Source organism: Lynx canadensis, chromosome D3 (assembly GCF_007474595.2).
Source record: "Lynx canadensis isolate LIC74 chromosome D3, mLynCan4.pri.v2, whole genome shotgun sequence".
In the NCBI taxonomy this organism is placed as follows: Eukaryota; Metazoa; Chordata; class Mammalia; order Carnivora; family Felidae; genus Lynx; species Lynx canadensis.
Window position 1 is genome coordinate 88,163,394 of NC_044314.2, and position 17,683 is coordinate 88,181,076.

General features: G+C 64.0%; 1 protein-coding gene across 2 annotated transcripts; it reads left to right on the top strand.

The window, feature by feature from the left end:
- Positions 1-1,814: 1,814 nt before the first annotated feature.
- RFLNA (refilin A) lies at positions 1,815-16,454 on the top strand. Of its 2 annotated transcripts, none has more exons than XM_030292176.1 (3): positions 1,815-2,030; positions 13,903-14,012; positions 16,134-16,454. In XM_030292176.1, the coding sequence occupies exons 1-3, from the start codon at positions 1,824-1,826 to the stop codon at positions 16,444-16,446; spliced, it is 630 nt and encodes a 209-aa protein (XP_030148036.1). In that variant the 5' UTR covers positions 1,815-1,823; the 3' UTR covers positions 16,447-16,454. The 2 variants fall into 2 exon arrangements, with proteins under 2 accessions (XP_030148036.1, XP_032451324.1); XM_032595433.1 differs by lacking the exon at positions 1,815-2,030 and adding an exon at positions 10,692-10,731.
- The last annotated feature ends 1,229 nt before the right edge of the window (positions 16,455-17,683 follow it).

Here is a 17,683-nt window from a genome sequence, read left to right on the forward strand (position 1 = left end):
TTTTTTTTTCTCCAGAATGTTCCAGATGTCCAAACCTCTGGTTGATTCTGTTTGAGCAGCACACATTCCCATGTGCTTCCTGGTTGATGTGAAAATGCATCGTAAATTCACCTGAATACAGGGCCCTCTGTGTCCCCAGCACTCTCAGGAAGCTACCCAGCCCTTCTGGAATGCACCTTACCCCAACGGCGGCACCAAGGCCCTTGCTGTCTCCTGCACCTGCAGGTAAATTCTGCCTCCAGCTCACTGCTTGGTGGCTGAGATCTCATCTTAAAATGTCACCTCAGAGGGGCGCCTGGGCGGCTCCGTCGGTTAAGCGTCTGACTCCGGCTCAGGTCGTGACCTCACTGGTTGTGGGTTCGAGCCCCGCATCGGCCTCTCTGATGTCAGCGTGGAACCTGCTTCAAGATCCTCTGTCCTCCCCTCTCTCTGCCCCTTCCCTGCTCATGCTCTCTCTCTTTCTCTCAAAGATGAATAAATAAATAAACTTAAGAAAAAAAAGGCACCCCAGAGCCACCTTCCCTAACACCAGAGCCATAAACGGTCCCTCTGATTCTCCTTGTCTGCAGGGTCTCGTCGGTGTCCCCCCTTAAACTCGCCCTTTCGCCTCCCGGTGTGCTCACCAACCCCTCCCCAAACAGGGTGCCCCACGGCCAGGCTGTCTTACCCAAGGCTGAGGGCACGGCGGGGGCCTTGATCAGTCCTGACCCGAGGAACGTGCTTTAAGGGTGGTGACGAGCAGACGCTGGCACCCGGAGCCGGCACATGGGTCCACACGTTCACACCTTCCCTCCTGCCTCTGCTCCCCTCCGCCTTCCCCCCTTCCCCACAGGCCTGCCCTTTGCAAAGCCACGTGTGGGCCCCTGGGCTCTCTGCTCTCAGCACAGAAGGCCGGGTCCCTGGGAGCGGTGTGGGGGTGTCTGTGTGAATGTGAGTGTCTGGGAGCTGGGAGGAGCTGTTGAGGGTCCCCTGAAGACAAGGGAACCAGGCCCTTCTCCCTGGGGAGGAAGGGGGTGGATGGGAGACCCCTGTCAGGGAGCCAGAATGTGCTTGGGCCCACTGTGGAAAGGGACAGATGCAGACGGGGTTCCAGGAAGGGTTTCTAGTCTCCCCCCGACGGCCCCCGCCCCGTGTCCGCCCAAGGCTTCCACCGCCAAAGGCCCAGGTGGCCTCGGGCAACCGGGTAACCCGAAAACCGCCACACGGGTCCCCAGGGGTAGACCACAAACGAAGGGTGGGCACTCCCTTTGGGAAGGGAGGCGCTGAAGGGCGGGTCTGGAAGGCTCGTCCGCCTCGGTTGTACCTTACAGACCTTCTCAAATCTAAAGGTTTTGTACTCTGACCTCGGCGACCCGGAGAAGGCCCCCAGGGGCCACATCAAACGTGACTACCGCCAGCCCTTGGGATGACTCGGGGGCCGCCCCCCCCCCCAGCCGCTGGGGTGTGCAGGGAGGGGGGCACACGGAAACCGTGCAGGTCCCGGCCCGGCGGCGGCGGCGGTGGTGGAGGGCGGGGTGGGCCGGGGGAAGGGAGGGAGGGGAGGGGAGGGGAGGAGGAGGCGCCTAGAAAAGGAGGCGCGGGCCGGGAAGGTGCGGAGCGGGCCGGCGGCGGAGCGCGGAGGCGAGGCCGGGCGGCGGGGGCGCAGGAGGCGGCGCGCACCGAGCGGCCGGGGCGCGGGGAGCCGGGCCTGACGCGCCGCCCGCGCGGCTCTGCCCGTAGGTTCCCGGGCGCGCGGCCCTCGGCCCGCCGCCCGGCCCGGGCCCCGGAGCGCGGTGGAGCGGCGCCCCGAGGAGCCGGGGGCCCGCGCCCCGCGCCCCCCAGACATGGTCGGCCACCTGCATCTGCAGGGCATGGAGGAGAGCCTCAAGGAGAAGAGCCGGGAGGGCTTGCTGGACAGCCCCGACTCCGGGCTGCCCCCCAGCCCCAGCCCCAGCCCGCCCTTCTACTCCCTGGCGCCCGGCGTCCCGGACGCCCGCGCGGGGGGCGCCGGCGCGCCCTCGGAGCCCCCGGGACCCGGCGAGGCCGGAGCGGTAAGCACGCGCCTTGGCGCCGACCCCGGAACCCGCGCCGGGGCCCCCGCCGCAACCCCCGGCCCCGGCCCAGAAGGGGGCCCCGGGGTCGGCCGGTGCCGCGCCCCGCCCCCCCCATCCCAACCCCGGCGGGACCGGGGCGCGAGGCGGAGGTGGTGCAGCCCGACCCCGGGGCCTGGAATTCTCTCCCGGGCGCTGGGCGCCCCCCCCTACGGAGTGGTTGGCCTTGCCGCCGGCCGAGGAAGGGCAGGGGAGGGACGAGCCCGGAGTCCCCAAAGAAGCTGGCTCCGGGCGGGGCGGGCTGGAGCCCCAGGCTGAAGCCTGTTGGAGACCTCCGTTCCCCGGGTCCCTTCTGCTCCTGACCCCGTCCCCTGCCGACTGTTCCAGCGCTGCGGGCCCGAGAGCTTTTTTTCTTTTTCTTTTTTCTTATTTCTAAACCCACCCCAGACGGTAACCCTTCCTTCTCTGGATGTTGAGGGATGTTGACGTGGAGCTGAGGCGTGCCCCGGGGGGGGGGGGGGGGGAGAGGCCGGAACCCCAGGTCAGGAGACCCAAGAGTCTTAGTGGATCCTGGCGGCCGGACTGAGACAGGGTGGCCCCGGGCGGCCCGGAGTGAAGGGGGTGGGATCCGGCACCTTCCGGGCCCGGAGGAGGGACAAGATGAAATTGGGAGGTCGCTAACAATGTCGGTGGCCCTTCCCCGTTCCCGCCCGCTCGCCGCGCGTCTTAAGGTTTTTTCTGCCAAGTGTGCATGCTGGCGTGGCTGCAGCCCCACTCCACTTTTCTGGGGCCCCCGCGATGCTCGCCTGGTGCAGGGCACGGATCGCCTCCCCCCCAGCCCCCAGCTGCAAATACTCCCAGCAGCAGAAAGGAATGCGCTCCTTGCCTCCAGCCTCATGACACGAACTTCGCTGGTTCCTCCCTTGCTCCTTAGTCCCGTGGGTCCCAAACTTGGCGGGGCGTGGGCCTCCCTCGGAGATCTTTGAACAGTACCCGCGCCCACCTCCCGCCTCCCACCTCCAGGCGTTCTCGTGGGATTGGGGTAGGCTCTGACCTGAGCGTCAGGACTTTGAAAACTTCCCCGGATGGTTCTGATGTGCTGCGGAGTTTGGGATCCGCCGCCCGAGACCAAAATCACACGGTGAATTTGAACTTTGGGCTGGGGCGGGAGGCGCGGGAGGGGCATGGAGGACTTCTGGGGGTTGACAGAGGCGACCGACCCGGGCTGTTGGCCGTAGAATGTCTCCATCCCGCTGTCTGAAGGGGAAGCTTTCCTGCAAGAGCGTCTCCGACTTGGGACAGCTGGTTGGAGGCGTTGCACCCTGGGGAGTAAAATCGCAGAGGTGTCTTGCATGACAGGGCTCGGAAAGGGACAGGGAACCAGTCTTCCCCTTTCTTCTTTGGACGACCTGGAATCCTCCTTAAGGAGGGCTTTCTGGAAGCTTTCTCTGCCAGCCAGGCCGGCCAGCATGCCTGGTTTACTTGTCTTGGCTCTTCTGGTTCATTTTATGTGTTTTCTCCCCCCACCCCCACTTCCTTGCTAACCAGACCCCAGGTATGGAACCGTGCTGTCCCTGATCTTTTAATTTGGCTCGAAGGCAAACCTGGGGCCGTGTCCGGACAGGTAATGATTATCTGACGTTTAGGTAGCTCTTGCCACAGGCCAGAAACTCTCCTAACCCCTCGACTTCCTGTGGCTCACTTGGTTTCCACGATACTCCGGTGAACCGTGCGCCCTTGTTAGCCCCATTTTCCAGAGGGACAAGCTGAAGCCACTTCCCCAAGGCCACCCAGTGGGTCAGTGGCCTTGCTGGGATGGAGCCCCAGGGAGTTTGGATGCGGAGGCTCTACACTCAGACCCTACGTTATGCTGCCCGTCACTAGGTAGCTAATTAACTACCTGTGTGGGTGTGTTGCCCTTATTATTTTCACTAAAAAACGTAATGCTTGAGGACCGATGGGGTTTGGAGGTGCTGCTTTTAACAAAAAGAGAGGCAAAGGGAGCCCCGGGCAGCCTCTTGTCAGCCCCGGGGCCTGCAGCCGGGGCCCCGCCCACCTCACCCACAGGGCACCCCAGCTCCCGGTCAGGGTCAGCTCCCGCGAGCGTTGCTAATCTGGTGTTTGACAGCACCCTGCACGCTGATGAGGCACCGAGGACGCTTTCCAGGAGCGGACGTAGGCAGGATCTCGGCCGCCGATCTCTGGGGAGGGGGACAGAAGCCGGCCCTGCCTCTCGGAGCTGACGGTTTCAAATGCGCAAGCGGGGCCAGGCGGCCAGCAGGGCCCGGTTTCCTCTGGTGGCCCCTCAGTGTCATGTGCCAGGCCACGTGGGTCTGGGTTTCAGCCTCTTCTGCACAGGGTGATTCTGACCCCCAGTGCCCGGTGCTGCTTCCCCAACGCTGGTGGCCCGTGTCCCAGCGGGGGGTGGGGGAGGGGTGGGTGGCACGTGCTGGCCCCAGTCCCCCCCAGTCCCTGAGGTCCTCAGCGCCTCGTCGCCCCGCTTCTTCTGCCGGACTCACGTGTTAAGTCGGCTCACGCTTCATTTCATCGGGAGGCCCCGTTCCCCACCCTTCACTTTGTTTTAAGAGGCTGGACTCGCCGTCTGGACAACGGCCCATTCATGCTGGGTGTCCGGCTGGCTGGGAGACTGTCCTCACCCAAGACATCAGAGGCACTGGGGCCAGGCTGGGTGGGAACGCACCTCCCCACCCCTCCTTGACCTTGGGATTTTCATGCTCCCTCTCTGGAGCAGATGGTAACGTTTCTGGTGATTGCCAAAGGAAACAAAGGTGTAGGAATCGGTCATTCACCAACCCCCCCCCCCCCGGTACTTCCTGAGCACCTACTGTATGTTGTGTGCCGTTCTGGAGACCTGGGCGACATAGCACCGAACAGGACGTTCAAGGCCCCTGCCCTCCTGGAACTGGCGTTCTCGTGGGCGAGACAGAGTCACCAACTTACATGTGGCTTGATACGTGTTGTTCGGGCAAAAGGTTGGGTAAGGGTGCAGTACCATAGACGGGGTGGTCAGGAAAGTGATGGTGAACAGAAACCAGAAAAGAAAATGAGGGCGTGGACTCTGTGGTCACGGGGATGAAGTGTGTGCCAGTCTGGGAGGACGGCACGTGCAAAGGTCCTGAGGTGGGAACAAGATAGGCGCATTCAAGGAGCAGCGAGGAAGTCTGGCGGAGGCCAGAGCAGGGACTTGGGAGCCAAGCTGAGGTCAGAAAGTTAACATTCCGTCTGGTCTTTTAAAAACACGCTTGTGATTTTTTATTTGTATCTTTCAAAAGGCATCCCGGGCCCCCACAAGCCCTCAAATTAGAAACCCAAATCAGACTTGACTGCCTAGATCCTATGCCCTGAGGAATAGGATCTGTGTGGGACTTGCCCCCACGCAGGTGCCCTGCTCTCCTGCAGGACACGGGGACGGCCAGGGCTGCCTGTGGGCCGGAGGGCTCGCCCGTCAGCTGCTCTCATCCGGCAGATGATTGAGCCAGGCCAGGCAAGGGACCCCGCGTGAGCAAGACACAGGCCGTCCGTCCATGCTTCCCTCGAACTCCCGGCGCCTGGGCCTCCAGCCCGAGGTGGGGCAGACACCTCATGTCCTCTGTCCCTCCTCCCCGGCCTGCCCGGCTGAGCTGTGGGGATCGAGGGGCACTGGGGAGCGGGACGAGCTGTCTGTGGGGGTGAGGGGGGCTGTGCATCAGACGCCGTCTCCCCCCATCCCGTGAACACGGTGGGGGGTTCAGGGAACCAGCCCTGAAAAGCCCATGCCCTCAGGGAGGCCACAGACAGCATCGGGGTCTCGGGCCTTGCTCTGTGGGTGCACATTTGAGAGAACAGCCGCCACTGGGGTGAGTGAGATGTGGACAGGTCTCGAGTCTGTGGCACATGAGGGACCCGGCCCGTCGTGTAGTGGTGACAGGAGGCGACAGGTCGGGGCTGTTTCCTACTCGGATAGGGTTCTCCTGCCCTGGGCTCCTTCACGCATGGCTCCTGGCGCCCCATCCCATCTCCCGACTCCGCTTCTACGTCGATTGTACTTCTGAGTGGCACGCCTGAGGATTTCCCTAAGGATGAGGTTCTGGTTCCCTGGACCAGACTCTGAAGGGAGCCCTGGGGGCCAGATGTAGGCAGAACCAGAGGTTGGGAGCGAGGTTCTGCACCCCACCCGGGAAGCTTCCCGGGACTGCCCAGCCCTTGGAGAACACCCATGGTCACAGCCGCCTCAGGATGGTGGCTGGCACCCCTCCCTCCGTGCCTCCAGGAGTCCTGGCTCTTCTCATTTCTGTTTCTGGACCGTGATGGTGAAACCAAGGATAACGGAGGGAGGCAGGGATTTAGGGGGTTTGTGCCCGGGGTTGGGAAGGATGGAAGGGTGGAAAGACAGATGGACAGACGAATGAATGCTTGCACGGATGGTTGGATGGATGGACGGATGGATGGACGGATAAATGGATGGATGGATGGATGGTTGGATGGATGGACAGATGGATGGATGGATAAATGGATGGATGGTTGGATGGATGGATGGATGGATGGACGGAAAAAAGGATGGATGGTTGGTTGGATGGATGGATGGATGGACAGATAAATGGATGGATGGATGGTTGGATGGATGGATGGATGGATGGACAGATGGACAAATGGAGAGATTAACAAGTGTACAGATGGATGGATGGATGGACAGATGAACTGAGACAGAGGTCAGTCCCCACGGCCCCCTTGCGGGCTCATGGGTGTGTCCCCGACTAGTGACGGTGTGAACAAACCCAGGTGGAAGAGGGCCAGGTGTGTGAGGCCAAGGTGGGAGGAGTCCATCTGCAGAAAGGGAGATTGGGAGGAGGGAGGGGAGGGAGAGCCAGAAACACTGGGGCCTCTGTTCAGCCCCTGTCTGCTTAACCCGGGATGAATCGGCCTCTGGCAAGGTCCCCTCGCCTCAGCCTCAGCAGCAGGCCCACCCGTGTGAGAGGCTCTCTCTAGCTTTCGTCTGAAAAGGAGACAAAGCAGCCCACACCCCCCCAGGCGCTCCGGAGGGGAGGGGGGCCAGCAGGGAGCACCTTCTGGGGACAAATGGCTTTCGCTGGCCGGCAGAACCTTCGGGTGCCTGTGCTGGCTTCCTGGGCCCGTGTGGCCAAGTCATAGCCCGGGGCTCAAAACGACAGCCATTCCCTCTCGCAGTTCCGGAGCCAGAGGTCCGAAGGCAGGTGTCAGCCGGGCCACACTCCCTCCAAAGGCTCCGGGGGCGGGCCGCTCTCATGCGTCTGTCCTAGCTTTCGGCGGTGGCCGGCTCGTCTCCGCGTGGCTGTCCGCCCTATGTGTGCGTCCCGTGGTTTTCCTCGTACGAGGACACCCGTCACTGGATTTGGGGCCCGGCCTTGTTCCGGAGGAGGAGCTCATCTTAACTTGATCATATTTGCAAAGACCCTATTTTCCAAATAGGTCACATACTTTGTGGGGGTCACAAGCCAACCTGCCACCCACCCTCCTGCTGGCTCGGGTCTGGCCGGCTGTCCCAGTGCAGGCTGGGCCTTGAGCCCTGCCTCCAGCCTGCTGTTTGTGTTTGCTTAGTGTTGCTGCTTTGGGTATCAGACCCCGGGCCTGTGGGGGTCTGCGCTGGGCCCATGACGCTTCCTGACTCTCCAGGGAGTGGTCTGCTCCGTTCGGGGTCTCCTGGGCTCCCCCAGCCAGGCCCGTCCAGCTCCTCTCTTGTGCCATGTGGCAGAAGGGCAGTGAGCCCAAGGAACCCCCTCCTCAACTGTCCTGGGGTTTGCCACGTTGCCCGAGGCCTTTCGTAAGGAGCGTGAGAACCCCTGAATGTCTCCTTCTTGGATCACTGCCCTCATGGGTGAAGGTTCAAGGGCAGCAAATCCCAAATGCACACCGAAGACGATCAGGTTTATTTCGAATAGCAACGAAAGCCATCACAGGCCGTTGAGGTCAGTGACCCGGACACCGGGCCGTTTTAGCTGTTGCTTTGGCGAGGACACGTCTCCCCCGTGTCACCGGCCGAGGAGGGGGGATATCCCTGGTGGTCCCTCTCTCTCCAGGAGCAGCGGGGGGGCCCTGGACCCCTCCTGCTGTCACACGTGCTCCACTGGTGGGGCTCGTAGCTCCCCGATGGAACCGAAAGCTCGTGGCCGCCGGGCGTCACCCGGGGCCGGGCACCAACACCGCTGAGCTGTCCCTGCGTGTCCCTGGCAGCCGGGCCGGGACCCCCGGTCGGGCTGGGCTGTCGCCGCGTGGCACCGAGCTCTCACAACCCAGCAGTTATCTCTCTTGGCGGTGCCGTGGGCCGTGGCCGTAGGGCAGCCAGGAGGGGCGTGCCCCAAAGCCCCCGGGTGCGTCCGTACCTGGGCCAGCGAGCGTTTGCCCTCGCCCCGGCCGCTCCCGGGGAGGGCGCGTGAGTCACAGGCTGAGGCAGGGGGGGCCTCCTGCTCCCTCTGAGGCCCGCCCTGGTCCCCCCAGCCGCCACCTGCCCGGGAGACCAGAGGGCCAGCCTGCTCCCCAGGCTACAGCGGGGGCCTCCCAGCTGGGGGCTGGACCAGCTGTGCCCTCCATCCATCCGCCGGGGTGCAGGGGGTAGCATCCAGGGGGTCTGGGCTGGTCCCGTCTCATCCTGCATGGGTCTCACTCGGTCCTGCCCTGCCTCCCAGAGCCGCAAAGGGACCTGAATCCCGCCAGGTCCCTGGCCAGCCCCGTGGTGTAGGCCTCACAAATGGCACAGCCTCATTTTATAGGTGGACAGACTGAGGCACAGACAGCATCCGGCTGAGGGGCTCCCAGTGGGTCCTCTTCAGGGTAGAACAAGAATCCAGGCTTCCGGGGGGAAAGATCTGGGGGGCGGGTGAGGGCGGTGGGCTGCCTGGGGGCTTCCTTTGCTCCAGCTAGGCCCACGGCCGGTCGAGCAGGCGCAGCAGCCGCGGGCCCACCCCTCCCCCAGCCTCTCCCCGTCCCCCACGCCCAGTGACTCTCAGCAGAATGTGACCCGGTCTCTGAGGAGCCTTCTGGGGCCAGCGGCGTGCTTCCTTGGCCGTGAGACTTGCTTTCCTTGCCCCCGCTCCAGGCTGGCCGGATTCCGTGGGGCTGGCTGGCGTTGCCATTTTGCTGTTCCCATAACCCTGCATCCAGAAAGACTCAGCTTTGAGCTTCCGGACAGGCCGGTGGCGGCCGGGGAGGCCAAGTGCTGCGGGCTGCCGCTGTCTTCCCTTCGTGTCTGTCCCTGGAGCCCCGCGGGGCTGTCCTGGGGCCTCGGCGGTGGCTTCTGGAGCCGTCTGGCCACCCAGGCCCGCTGGATGCCAGCCCGTGTCTGGGTTCTTGCTGGCTTCTCCGACCTCTTGTGCAGCACGCCCAGTTTGGGTCGGTTTTAGATGTTTTTCCACCGGGGCCCTTTGGAAAACCGTGCCCAGAGCTCCAGCCTCCCCGCCCAGCCTGTGAAGTGAGCCTTGTCTCCTCTCCTGGCAGCCAGTCGGGGAGCGAGATCCGGCCGGAATGGGGCTGCTCTCGCGGGGCGCTCGGGGAGGTACCAGAAGGTCCGGCAGGTTTCTTTATCCTGGGTCGACCCCAGGGGGATCGAACTGGTCCGCCCCGAGAGCGCGTCGAAGGCCCTGCCTCGCCGAGCTGTCTTCCCTGCTCCCCAGCTTGGGAGTGAGTCTTTCCCACTGCCACTCGTAGGGGAGGGGTGGGGAGAGCAGCGTGGGGTGATTAAAACCAGCCTCAGGCTTCCTCACTCTGTTTCCAGTCCTTCCACTGACCTGGACAGAAGAAACCCCTCCAGAAACCTTAGCGCCCGTGTTCCCATCCCCTCACACGCCTGCCTCATCTTCTGTTTTCTTCTGTGGCCGCGTGTCATCCATCCGCTCTTGAACAAGAGGCGCCCTGAGAGGCGCTGTGCCGCATCCAACCCACACCGGGTCCGGTACCCGGTAGGCGTTCGGCCCACTGTAGGTGCTCAGCAGACAGCGGGTGCTCAGCAGACACGCGTACACCTTTGCGAAAACGCCAGTCTGTAGACGATGCCTTTGGGGAGAGAGCATTCTTTTTAAAAGCATCAAGTCAACGGCGTTTCAGAGCTGGGTCAGTTGGCTCAACCAGTTGAGCCAGGGAGGATACCAGAAGTGCCTCGAATCTCGTCACTGCCCCCTCCCCCTTTGAATTCAGTCTGGAAGGTAGAAGCAACGTCGTCTCAGAGCTCACAAGGGTGTGGCTTGTGCCCGTGTCCAGGGAGGACTCCCCAGCCCGAACCTTCATGTGAGGGAGGACTCCTGACACAGCCAGTTTTTCAACAGCGCTCACTCGGTGCCAGGCACTGAGTCCGTGCTTGGACTCAGGCCTCACTGCGACCTGTCACCCACTTCAGGCACCAGGAGGCCGCTGGCCAGAGAGGGGGGTTGTCTGCCCCCAGTCACGAGGGGTATCGGCTTCCCGTTGCTGCCGTGACAGACGGCCGCGTGGTGGCTTATAGCAACTGAAATGTGTTCCTTCACTGTTCCAAAAAGTCAGACGTCTGCAGTGGGTCTTACGGGCTAAAATCGAGGACTGGTTCCGTTCCTTTCTGGAAGGGCCCAGGGGAGAATTGTTCCTTGTCTTTTTCACCTTCCAGAGGCTGCCTGAATCCCTTGGCTGGCGGCCCCTTCCCCCCATCCTGAGGCAACAGTGCAGCATTTGCAATCTGACTCCGGCCCCCTGCCTCTCTCGGGTGAGGACACCCCCCCTGCCATCACACCGGGCCACCAGGTAGCCCAGGGGCCCCTCCCCATCTCAGGCCCCCTGACCTTAGCACATCACAGTCCTCGGGTAAATTAGGGCATGCGCATCTCTGGGGCGTTACTCCACCCGCCGTGCCCAGGAAGGGGCAGACGTTGGCCCTTTGTGGGCCGCTCACTCTGTAAATGCCAGCGAGGCATGGGGCACTCTGGAACAGTGTGGTGGGCCGGGGAGGGGCTTCGAGTACCCTGTCCACAGGCGGATACCGCACAGGCTTGGACCTGGCCTTGGGGCTAACAAGTCAGCGGGGCTTCTTGGCACGTGTGAGTTCTCAATTCTCAACGGCACAGGCGCCGGGGGGTGCCCAGCCCTGGGTTAGACAGCCCCTCGGGTCCCGAAGCTTACAGAGCCCCCGGCCTGGGGGTGACAGACACGCAAAGGGGTCACGGCAACGGAGGCAGCAGATGGGAGCCCCCAGGGACCCCGGAGAGGGTGTGGGGAGGCAGGGAGGTGATGTCTGGGTTGAGCCGCACCGGACTAAGCGAGAAGGAACCAGAAAGACATTCCCAGTGCAGGAAGCAGCACGAACCGAGGCACAGAGGCAGCGGGAGCGTGGCCGAGGGACACGTGGGCGGAGGCCGGTGCAGGAAGTGCCCTGATCCTGTGTGCGAAGGGCAAAGCCTGCTCTGAGCGTCGTCACAGGGCAGGTCCTGGGGCCCCGGTGCCGGTCCCGCGGGTGAGAGAGAGAGCCCGGGAGCAGGAGTGAGATCGTGGACCGTGGAGCCAGACCCCAGGGTTCGGACCCTCGTTCTGCCTCTTCCTGGCTGTATGGCCTCGAGCAAGTTCGTCACTCTGGGCCTCTGTTTCAGCATCTATAAAATGGGGGTCCAACGTAGCTCTCCTGTGGATGAGCGAACGCATGGAGAGCGCCCAGAGCTCGGAAAGCATCGGCCGGCCGCTGTGACTTATCCTCATCCAGGCGAGGGCCGGGAGGACCTGGGCGGGGGGGGGACGGGAACAGGAAATCTCAAGTCGGTCCCGTCTTGTCCCCCGTAGGGGCGGGGGCTGGCCTGCGGGCTGAGCCCTCACTCCTGTGTACGAGGTCCCTCCAAACAGTAGGTAAACGAATACCCTTTAGAACGGTATGGTCCAAGAGAGCGTCCTGCCGTAGGGAGAATGTTCTAGATCTGCAACGGACCACGACCGCCTGTGCCTGTGAGCACTCGTAGTGCAGCCAGGGCGACCGAGGAACGGGATTTGGTCACCCCATGCAGCTAAGCGGCCACCGCCGCGGGCAGGGCAGCCCAAGAGCAGCGACCCCAGAGCATGGGGGTTTTAGGAGGGGCACTGAAAAGCTCCCTCCGAGTGGGTCAGGTGTAGGCACGTGATTTACACGTGACCCTAGGCTTCGAGGACAGACCCGCCTCGGGCGGGGCTCCGGCAGGCGTTGGAGCGAAAAGGAAGGCGAGTCAGTTCTGAAGACTGAGCCCGTTCAGAGTGCAGGTGGAAAGGGGACACGGCAGGGGCCGGGGACTGGGCAGCGACGGACGGGCACCCGGGGGACTCGGCTCCCCCCGTCCCCCTCCCCGGTGGGTCCCAGCAGGCGGAGCGGGGCAGGAGGCGTGCTGGTGTCGGGCGCTGTGCGGGGCTGGGTCCCAGGACACGCGACCCGTGGGGCCGGGGTTCAACTCCGCTTCGTCCTTGAGATCCCATGTCAGGGGGGTCACTTCTGCAGGGAAGCCCTCCTCGATCTCCCGATGGTCAACGCCCCCTCTTCCCGGGGCCCTCGGAGCCCCAGTGACTGCAGCCCTCACCACAGTTGGGATGTTAGCCTGCTTGGGGGACCGTTTGCAGACTAGAGGAGGATCCAGGCGGCGAGCCCCACAGGAGCAAGGACACTGAATCCTCTGTTCACCGTGGCAGCACAGCGCGGACCCCAGGACAGCACATAGGCGCTCAGTACGTGAGCCGAAGGAAAGACCCACAGCCGTGTCCCCCGCCCGAGCTCACCGAGTGCTCGGCGTGGGCCCGTGGAGTTAGAGCAGACGCGGGCCGGGGGGTGGCCTGGCGTGGGGACGACGGCTACACGGCCTGGGCTACTTACACCGGGTAATGCTGTGTAACAAACGTCCCCGAATGTGCAGTGGTACCCAGACGGCAGAGGTTTCCTTCTGGCCGTCCCTCCGTGTTCATCGCGGGCTGACCGTGATGTCGAGACCCCGGTGGTCTGCCTTTCAGAGGAACTGGGGGGTCTCAGGCGACACGGCCCCCATCTCGAGCCTTCCGCCAGAAGGCAAGGTTGGCCGCAGAGGCCCTCACGCTGGCGTGACATCCCGGGCCCGGAGGTGACACGTGTCACAGGCACCTGTGTGCACCCCTCCCCCACAGGGGGCTGGGAAGCGTGGCTGCCCGCACACAGGGGGACGGCAGAGGGCTGCAGCTCGCTCACAGCCGGGCTGGTGTTTGAGCCTCGCTGGCCACGCTGGGAAGTAAACGAGGGAGGAGAGAGGGCTGAGTGCTGGCGTGCGGACACGTGCAGACCCCGGCTCCAGGCCCCCCCCCCCCCCACACACAGCCGGGGTCCCAACGTCTCTGACCTAAGGAATGGGGTGAAGTATGGCTTGAGGTTGTGGCCGAGCCCCGAGGGGACCGCCGTGAGCTACCTTAGAAGGTCCCAGGGGGAGCGGCTCCTGGTCCTTTATGCGTCAGGTTTCAGCCACTTCCTGAGGATGTTTCCACCTGCTTGTCCCTCCCAGCAGATGTATCACAGCCCCGGGGAGCAGGGGGCGGGTGCTGCCCTCAGCCTCGGGCTGCGCTAGGCAGGGTCAGGAGCGAGGACCACCCGGTTTCAGCGTCTCACGAGCTCCCAGCTACGGCGTCATCAGAGGGCGGCCTGCGGGGCCCTGAGCTCAGACCCCTCCCGTGTGGTGTGAGCTGGGGGTTGCAGAAAGAGGCCCTTCCCACATCCCTACGTGTAGGTGTCTGGGAACCGGTGGGGGGGGGGGCAGGCTGGTGGGTGGGGAGCCGTGGGCCGTGCCAGGGACCCCACAGGGCAGGCTTCTGGACCGACCCGGGGCTGGGGCGGCCCCCTTGTGCCCAGTGGGGGGCTGAGGCCACAGTCCCAAAGGGCTGCGTAACCCCGTGTCCGTGGCTCTCCCCGCAGCCCCCGGCCCTGCCCCCGAGTTCCCCAGCGCTCGAGATGAGGCCCCGGATGCTGCCTGTGTCCTTCGGGGAGAGCATTGAGGTGCACCCGGAGCCCACGCACGAGATCCGGTGAGTGGGGCTGCTGGGCGGGGTGGGGGCGCGGCAGCTGCCATCTAGGGTGCGGGGACCGGCCTGCGGGCCCAGTAGGCTCCCCCCAACTCTGAGCGCTGCTCCCTGAGGAGGCAAGACCATGTACGTGGCCACAGATGAACTGATTCTAAGAGACTGTGACCCGAGGGTCCCTTCTCTGTCCCCTGTGCTCCAGGTCTGCATCCGGCCACATCCCCACCACCCTTCTCCCCAAGTCTGGCTGATTTTATTATTTTTTTTTTTAATTTTTTTTTTTCAACGTTTATTTATTTTTGGGACAGAGAGAGACAGAGCATGAACGGGGGAGGGGCAGAGAGAGAGGGAGACACAGAGTCGGAAACAGGCTCCAGGCTTTGAGCCATCAGCCCAGAGCCCGACGCGGGGCTCGAACTCACGGACCGCGAGATCGTGACCTGGCTGAAGTCGGACGCTTAACCGACTGCGCCACCCAGGCGCCCCTGGCTGATTTTATTTCAATCCAACCTTCCAGAATGTTTGCACCGTGGCCAACACTCACACGCCCAACGTGCCTCCCTCCCTCCCTCCTCCCGTCCTGCCGGATTTCTCTGGTATCTGTGACTGAACCACGCAGGCAACGTGGGACCCCCTTTTCAGCACAGGCTGCCCCAGGGGTCACGTGGACGCGGGCTTCCTTTGTGTTCCTGGGACCGTAGCTCTCCTTTGTCTACTCAGGAGTCCTTGCACTGCACGTGGCTTAGGGGTGTCCCACGTGCAGGACATCTGGGTTAGGTGACCCCGGCGGGAGCTTTCCTCCACGGATTTGCCCTCCTAAGAGGGCTTCTGAGGCTCAGTGTTCCAGAAGGTGGAGTCCAGGGGCCATGGGTCTCGCCCGCATAGCCACAGGACTCTCAGACGGATTTGTCCACGTCACCCTGGGCCAGCCAGGGAGACCCTGCCTCCTGCCCCTCCAGCTCTGGATGTGGTCGCAGGAGACAGATGGCTCTACTCTACAGTTTGTTCTCCCCTCGTTATTTAAATGCCAACTGAGATTTTCAGCCGCCCCCTCGAGGGTGGATGAGGGCTGCCTTGTTCCCTTCTGGAACTGATCATCTATGGGGGTGTGGTGGGGGACGGGGGGCTTATCATCTGTGGGGGTGCAGTGGGGAATGGGGAGCTTGTGGGGGTGTGGTGGGGGACAGGGGGCTTATCTGGGGGGGTGTGGTGGGGGATGGGGGCTTATCATCTGTGGGGGGTGTGGTGGGGGATGGGCTTATCTGTGGGGGTGCAGTGGGGACGGGGGGCTTATCATCTGTGGGGGTGCAGTGGGGGATGGGGAGTTTATCTGTGGGGGTGTGGTGGGGGTGGGGGGCTTATCTGTGGGGGTGCGGTGAGGATCGAGGGGAGCCGATCACCTGTAGGGGTGGGGTGGGGGACGAGGCTTAAAATCCCCACCCTTGGGCGACTTTTGCTTCCAGTTTGGTTCTGGGAGTTCTGGAAGCAGGGGCTATGGGCCACTGACAGGGGCTGCTGGTCACTCGTAGGGAGGGGGGTCGCTCATCTAGGGGGTGCTGAGGCTGCTTTGGGGGAAACTTATTTTGATGTCACTTCCAACTTTCCGAAAAGTTGCAGAGAGGGGACAAGGAGCCCCCGTGTGCTCTGTTAAACGGATTCACTGGTTTGCATTTTGGCCCGTTTGCTCGGACATCTGCAAACTCTCCCCGTGCCCTTCCTAAGAACAGGGCCATCCTCTCACGTAGTGACAGAAGGCCGTCAAGCTCAGCACGGTCGAGGGCAGAACCCCACCGCCCTCCTCCTCCCTGCACAGTCACGTTTCATCCATTGTCCCCAAATGTCCTCTCAGAGCATACTTTTAGCCCAACCCGGCATCCAATCGGGATCACCTGTTGCACTGAGCGGTCCCACCTCTTTCCAGCCCTTTCTCCAAGCTGGCAAGCCCCCTCTGCCCTTCTTTGGCCTGTGGCCTCGACATCTGGGAAGAGCCCGGTGGTGTTGGAGGGTCTGGTTCACGGAGCTCCCGGCCCTGGACCGCGCGGGGGCGGGGGGGCCGGGGGAGGGGGGGCCCGGGGTGATGGGCCCGCCCCCGTCCCGGGCTCACCCTGCCTCTCCCGCCCGCCCCAGCTGCAACTCCGAGGTCAAGTACGCCTCCGAGAGGCACTTCCGGGACAATGTCTTCTACGCGCCCGTGCCCACGGTCACGGCCTACAGCGAGACCATCGTGGCGGCGCCCAACTGCACGTGGCGCAACTACCGCAGCCAGCTGACCCTGGAGCCGCGGCCCCGCGCCCTGCACTTCCGCAGCACCACCATCATCTTCCCCAAGCGCGCCAGGAACACTTTCCGGACCACCCTGCACTGCAGCCTGGGCCGGCCCAGCCGCCGGTTCACGTCCAGCGTGCAGCTCCAGCTCCTCCTGGGGCCCGCGGCGCTCTGACGGGGCGGGGCCGCCCACCCCCGACCCCGCAGCGACCTTGGGCTGGGGGGGCCCCAAGGACGGACCGCGTGGCTCAGCCTGGAGCCGGGCGCGAGGGAGGTGGGGTGGACTCGGTGAACGCATCTGTTCCGTGGGCACGACAGCGGGGGACGCGGCATGGGCGTGGCTCCCCGAAGCGCTGCGGGCCGGGGCGGGGGGAGGGGCTTGCGGTAGGTGGGGTGACCCCCACCCCCGGGGGTCCCCGAGAGAAGAAGGCGTGCGACCGCGGCGGGCCCTTAGGGCGGAGACCAGCTTCGGCCGGAGGGACTGGCGCCGCCCCCCGAGACCCCGGCCACCCCGTCTGACCGGGGCTGGTGGCCTGGCTCCCAGGCCACGTGCTGTCCAGACACCCTGGCTTCCTGGGAAGAGGGGTCTCCAGAGAGGGCCTTCCGCTGGGCGCGCAGCTCGGCTAGAGGCCCGGGCCGAGCGCCCTCTGGTGGCGGCTGAGCCAGGAGGGCGGGCAAAGGCCAGCCGTGAGGCCAGGGCCAGCGCTGGTAGAGACCTTGCCGGAGCTGATGGCCGTGTGCCGGGGCAGAGGCTTTCGGGCACGGCCCGCCTGAATTGAGGCCTTGGCGCTCTGCGTCGGTAGCCTCGCCCCCAGGGCGTCCCTGCTAACCTCTGTCCGCGCAACCTCTCCAGGATCAGGACTCTCGCGCCAGAGCCTTCCCGCCAGGCGCCAAGGGGAGGCATCGAAGCTCTCGGAACCTCCGCCGTCACCTGCGTGGGGCTCCGGGCCCAGCTGCTTAAAGAGATGCCGTGGCGGTGACTGCCCTGGGTCAGGCCGCCCGGTTCCACACGCGGCGGTTCCGCACGCGCTGTCCCCAGTGCTGCTGGGCCCCCGTCGCACGTGCCGCCAGGGCAGGCGGGGAGCCAGGGGCCACGGTCTGGTGCTGCCCCGGACGGGTGCCCCAGAAACTCCCCAGTGTGGCCTCGGAGGGGCCCTCTGGCCTGAATGGACCCGGTGGGTAAGGGGACTCCCCTCCCACTCCCTTGTTCATCCCCCACGACGGGGGCAGAAAGGCTCTCCCACATGGTGGGGGTGGGGGTGAGAGAACAACCCGGAGCCTACGTCCAAGAGAGGCAAGTGCCTGATCTATTTTTGTATATCTACACCCGGTGCATGTTCTCTCCAGGGAGTCCGATTAACAAAAATAACTTAAGAACTTGATTGATTATCTTAATAAAATGTGCAGACCCA

Bases quoted from the DNA above. Each gene is read 5' to 3' on its own strand.
- RFLNA (XM_030292176.1), top strand. From the start codon at position 1,824: ATGGTCGGCCACCTGCATCTGCAGGGCATGGAGGAGAGCCTCAAGGAG. The intron at 2,031-13,902 runs GTAAGCACGCGC...CTCTCCCCGCAG, and splicing joins GACCCGGCGAGGCCGGAGCG to CCCCCGGCCCTGCCCCCGAG. The intron at 14,013-16,133 runs GTGAGTGGGGCT...CGCCCGCCCCAG, and splicing joins GAGCCCACGCACGAGATCCG to CTGCAACTCCGAGGTCAAGT.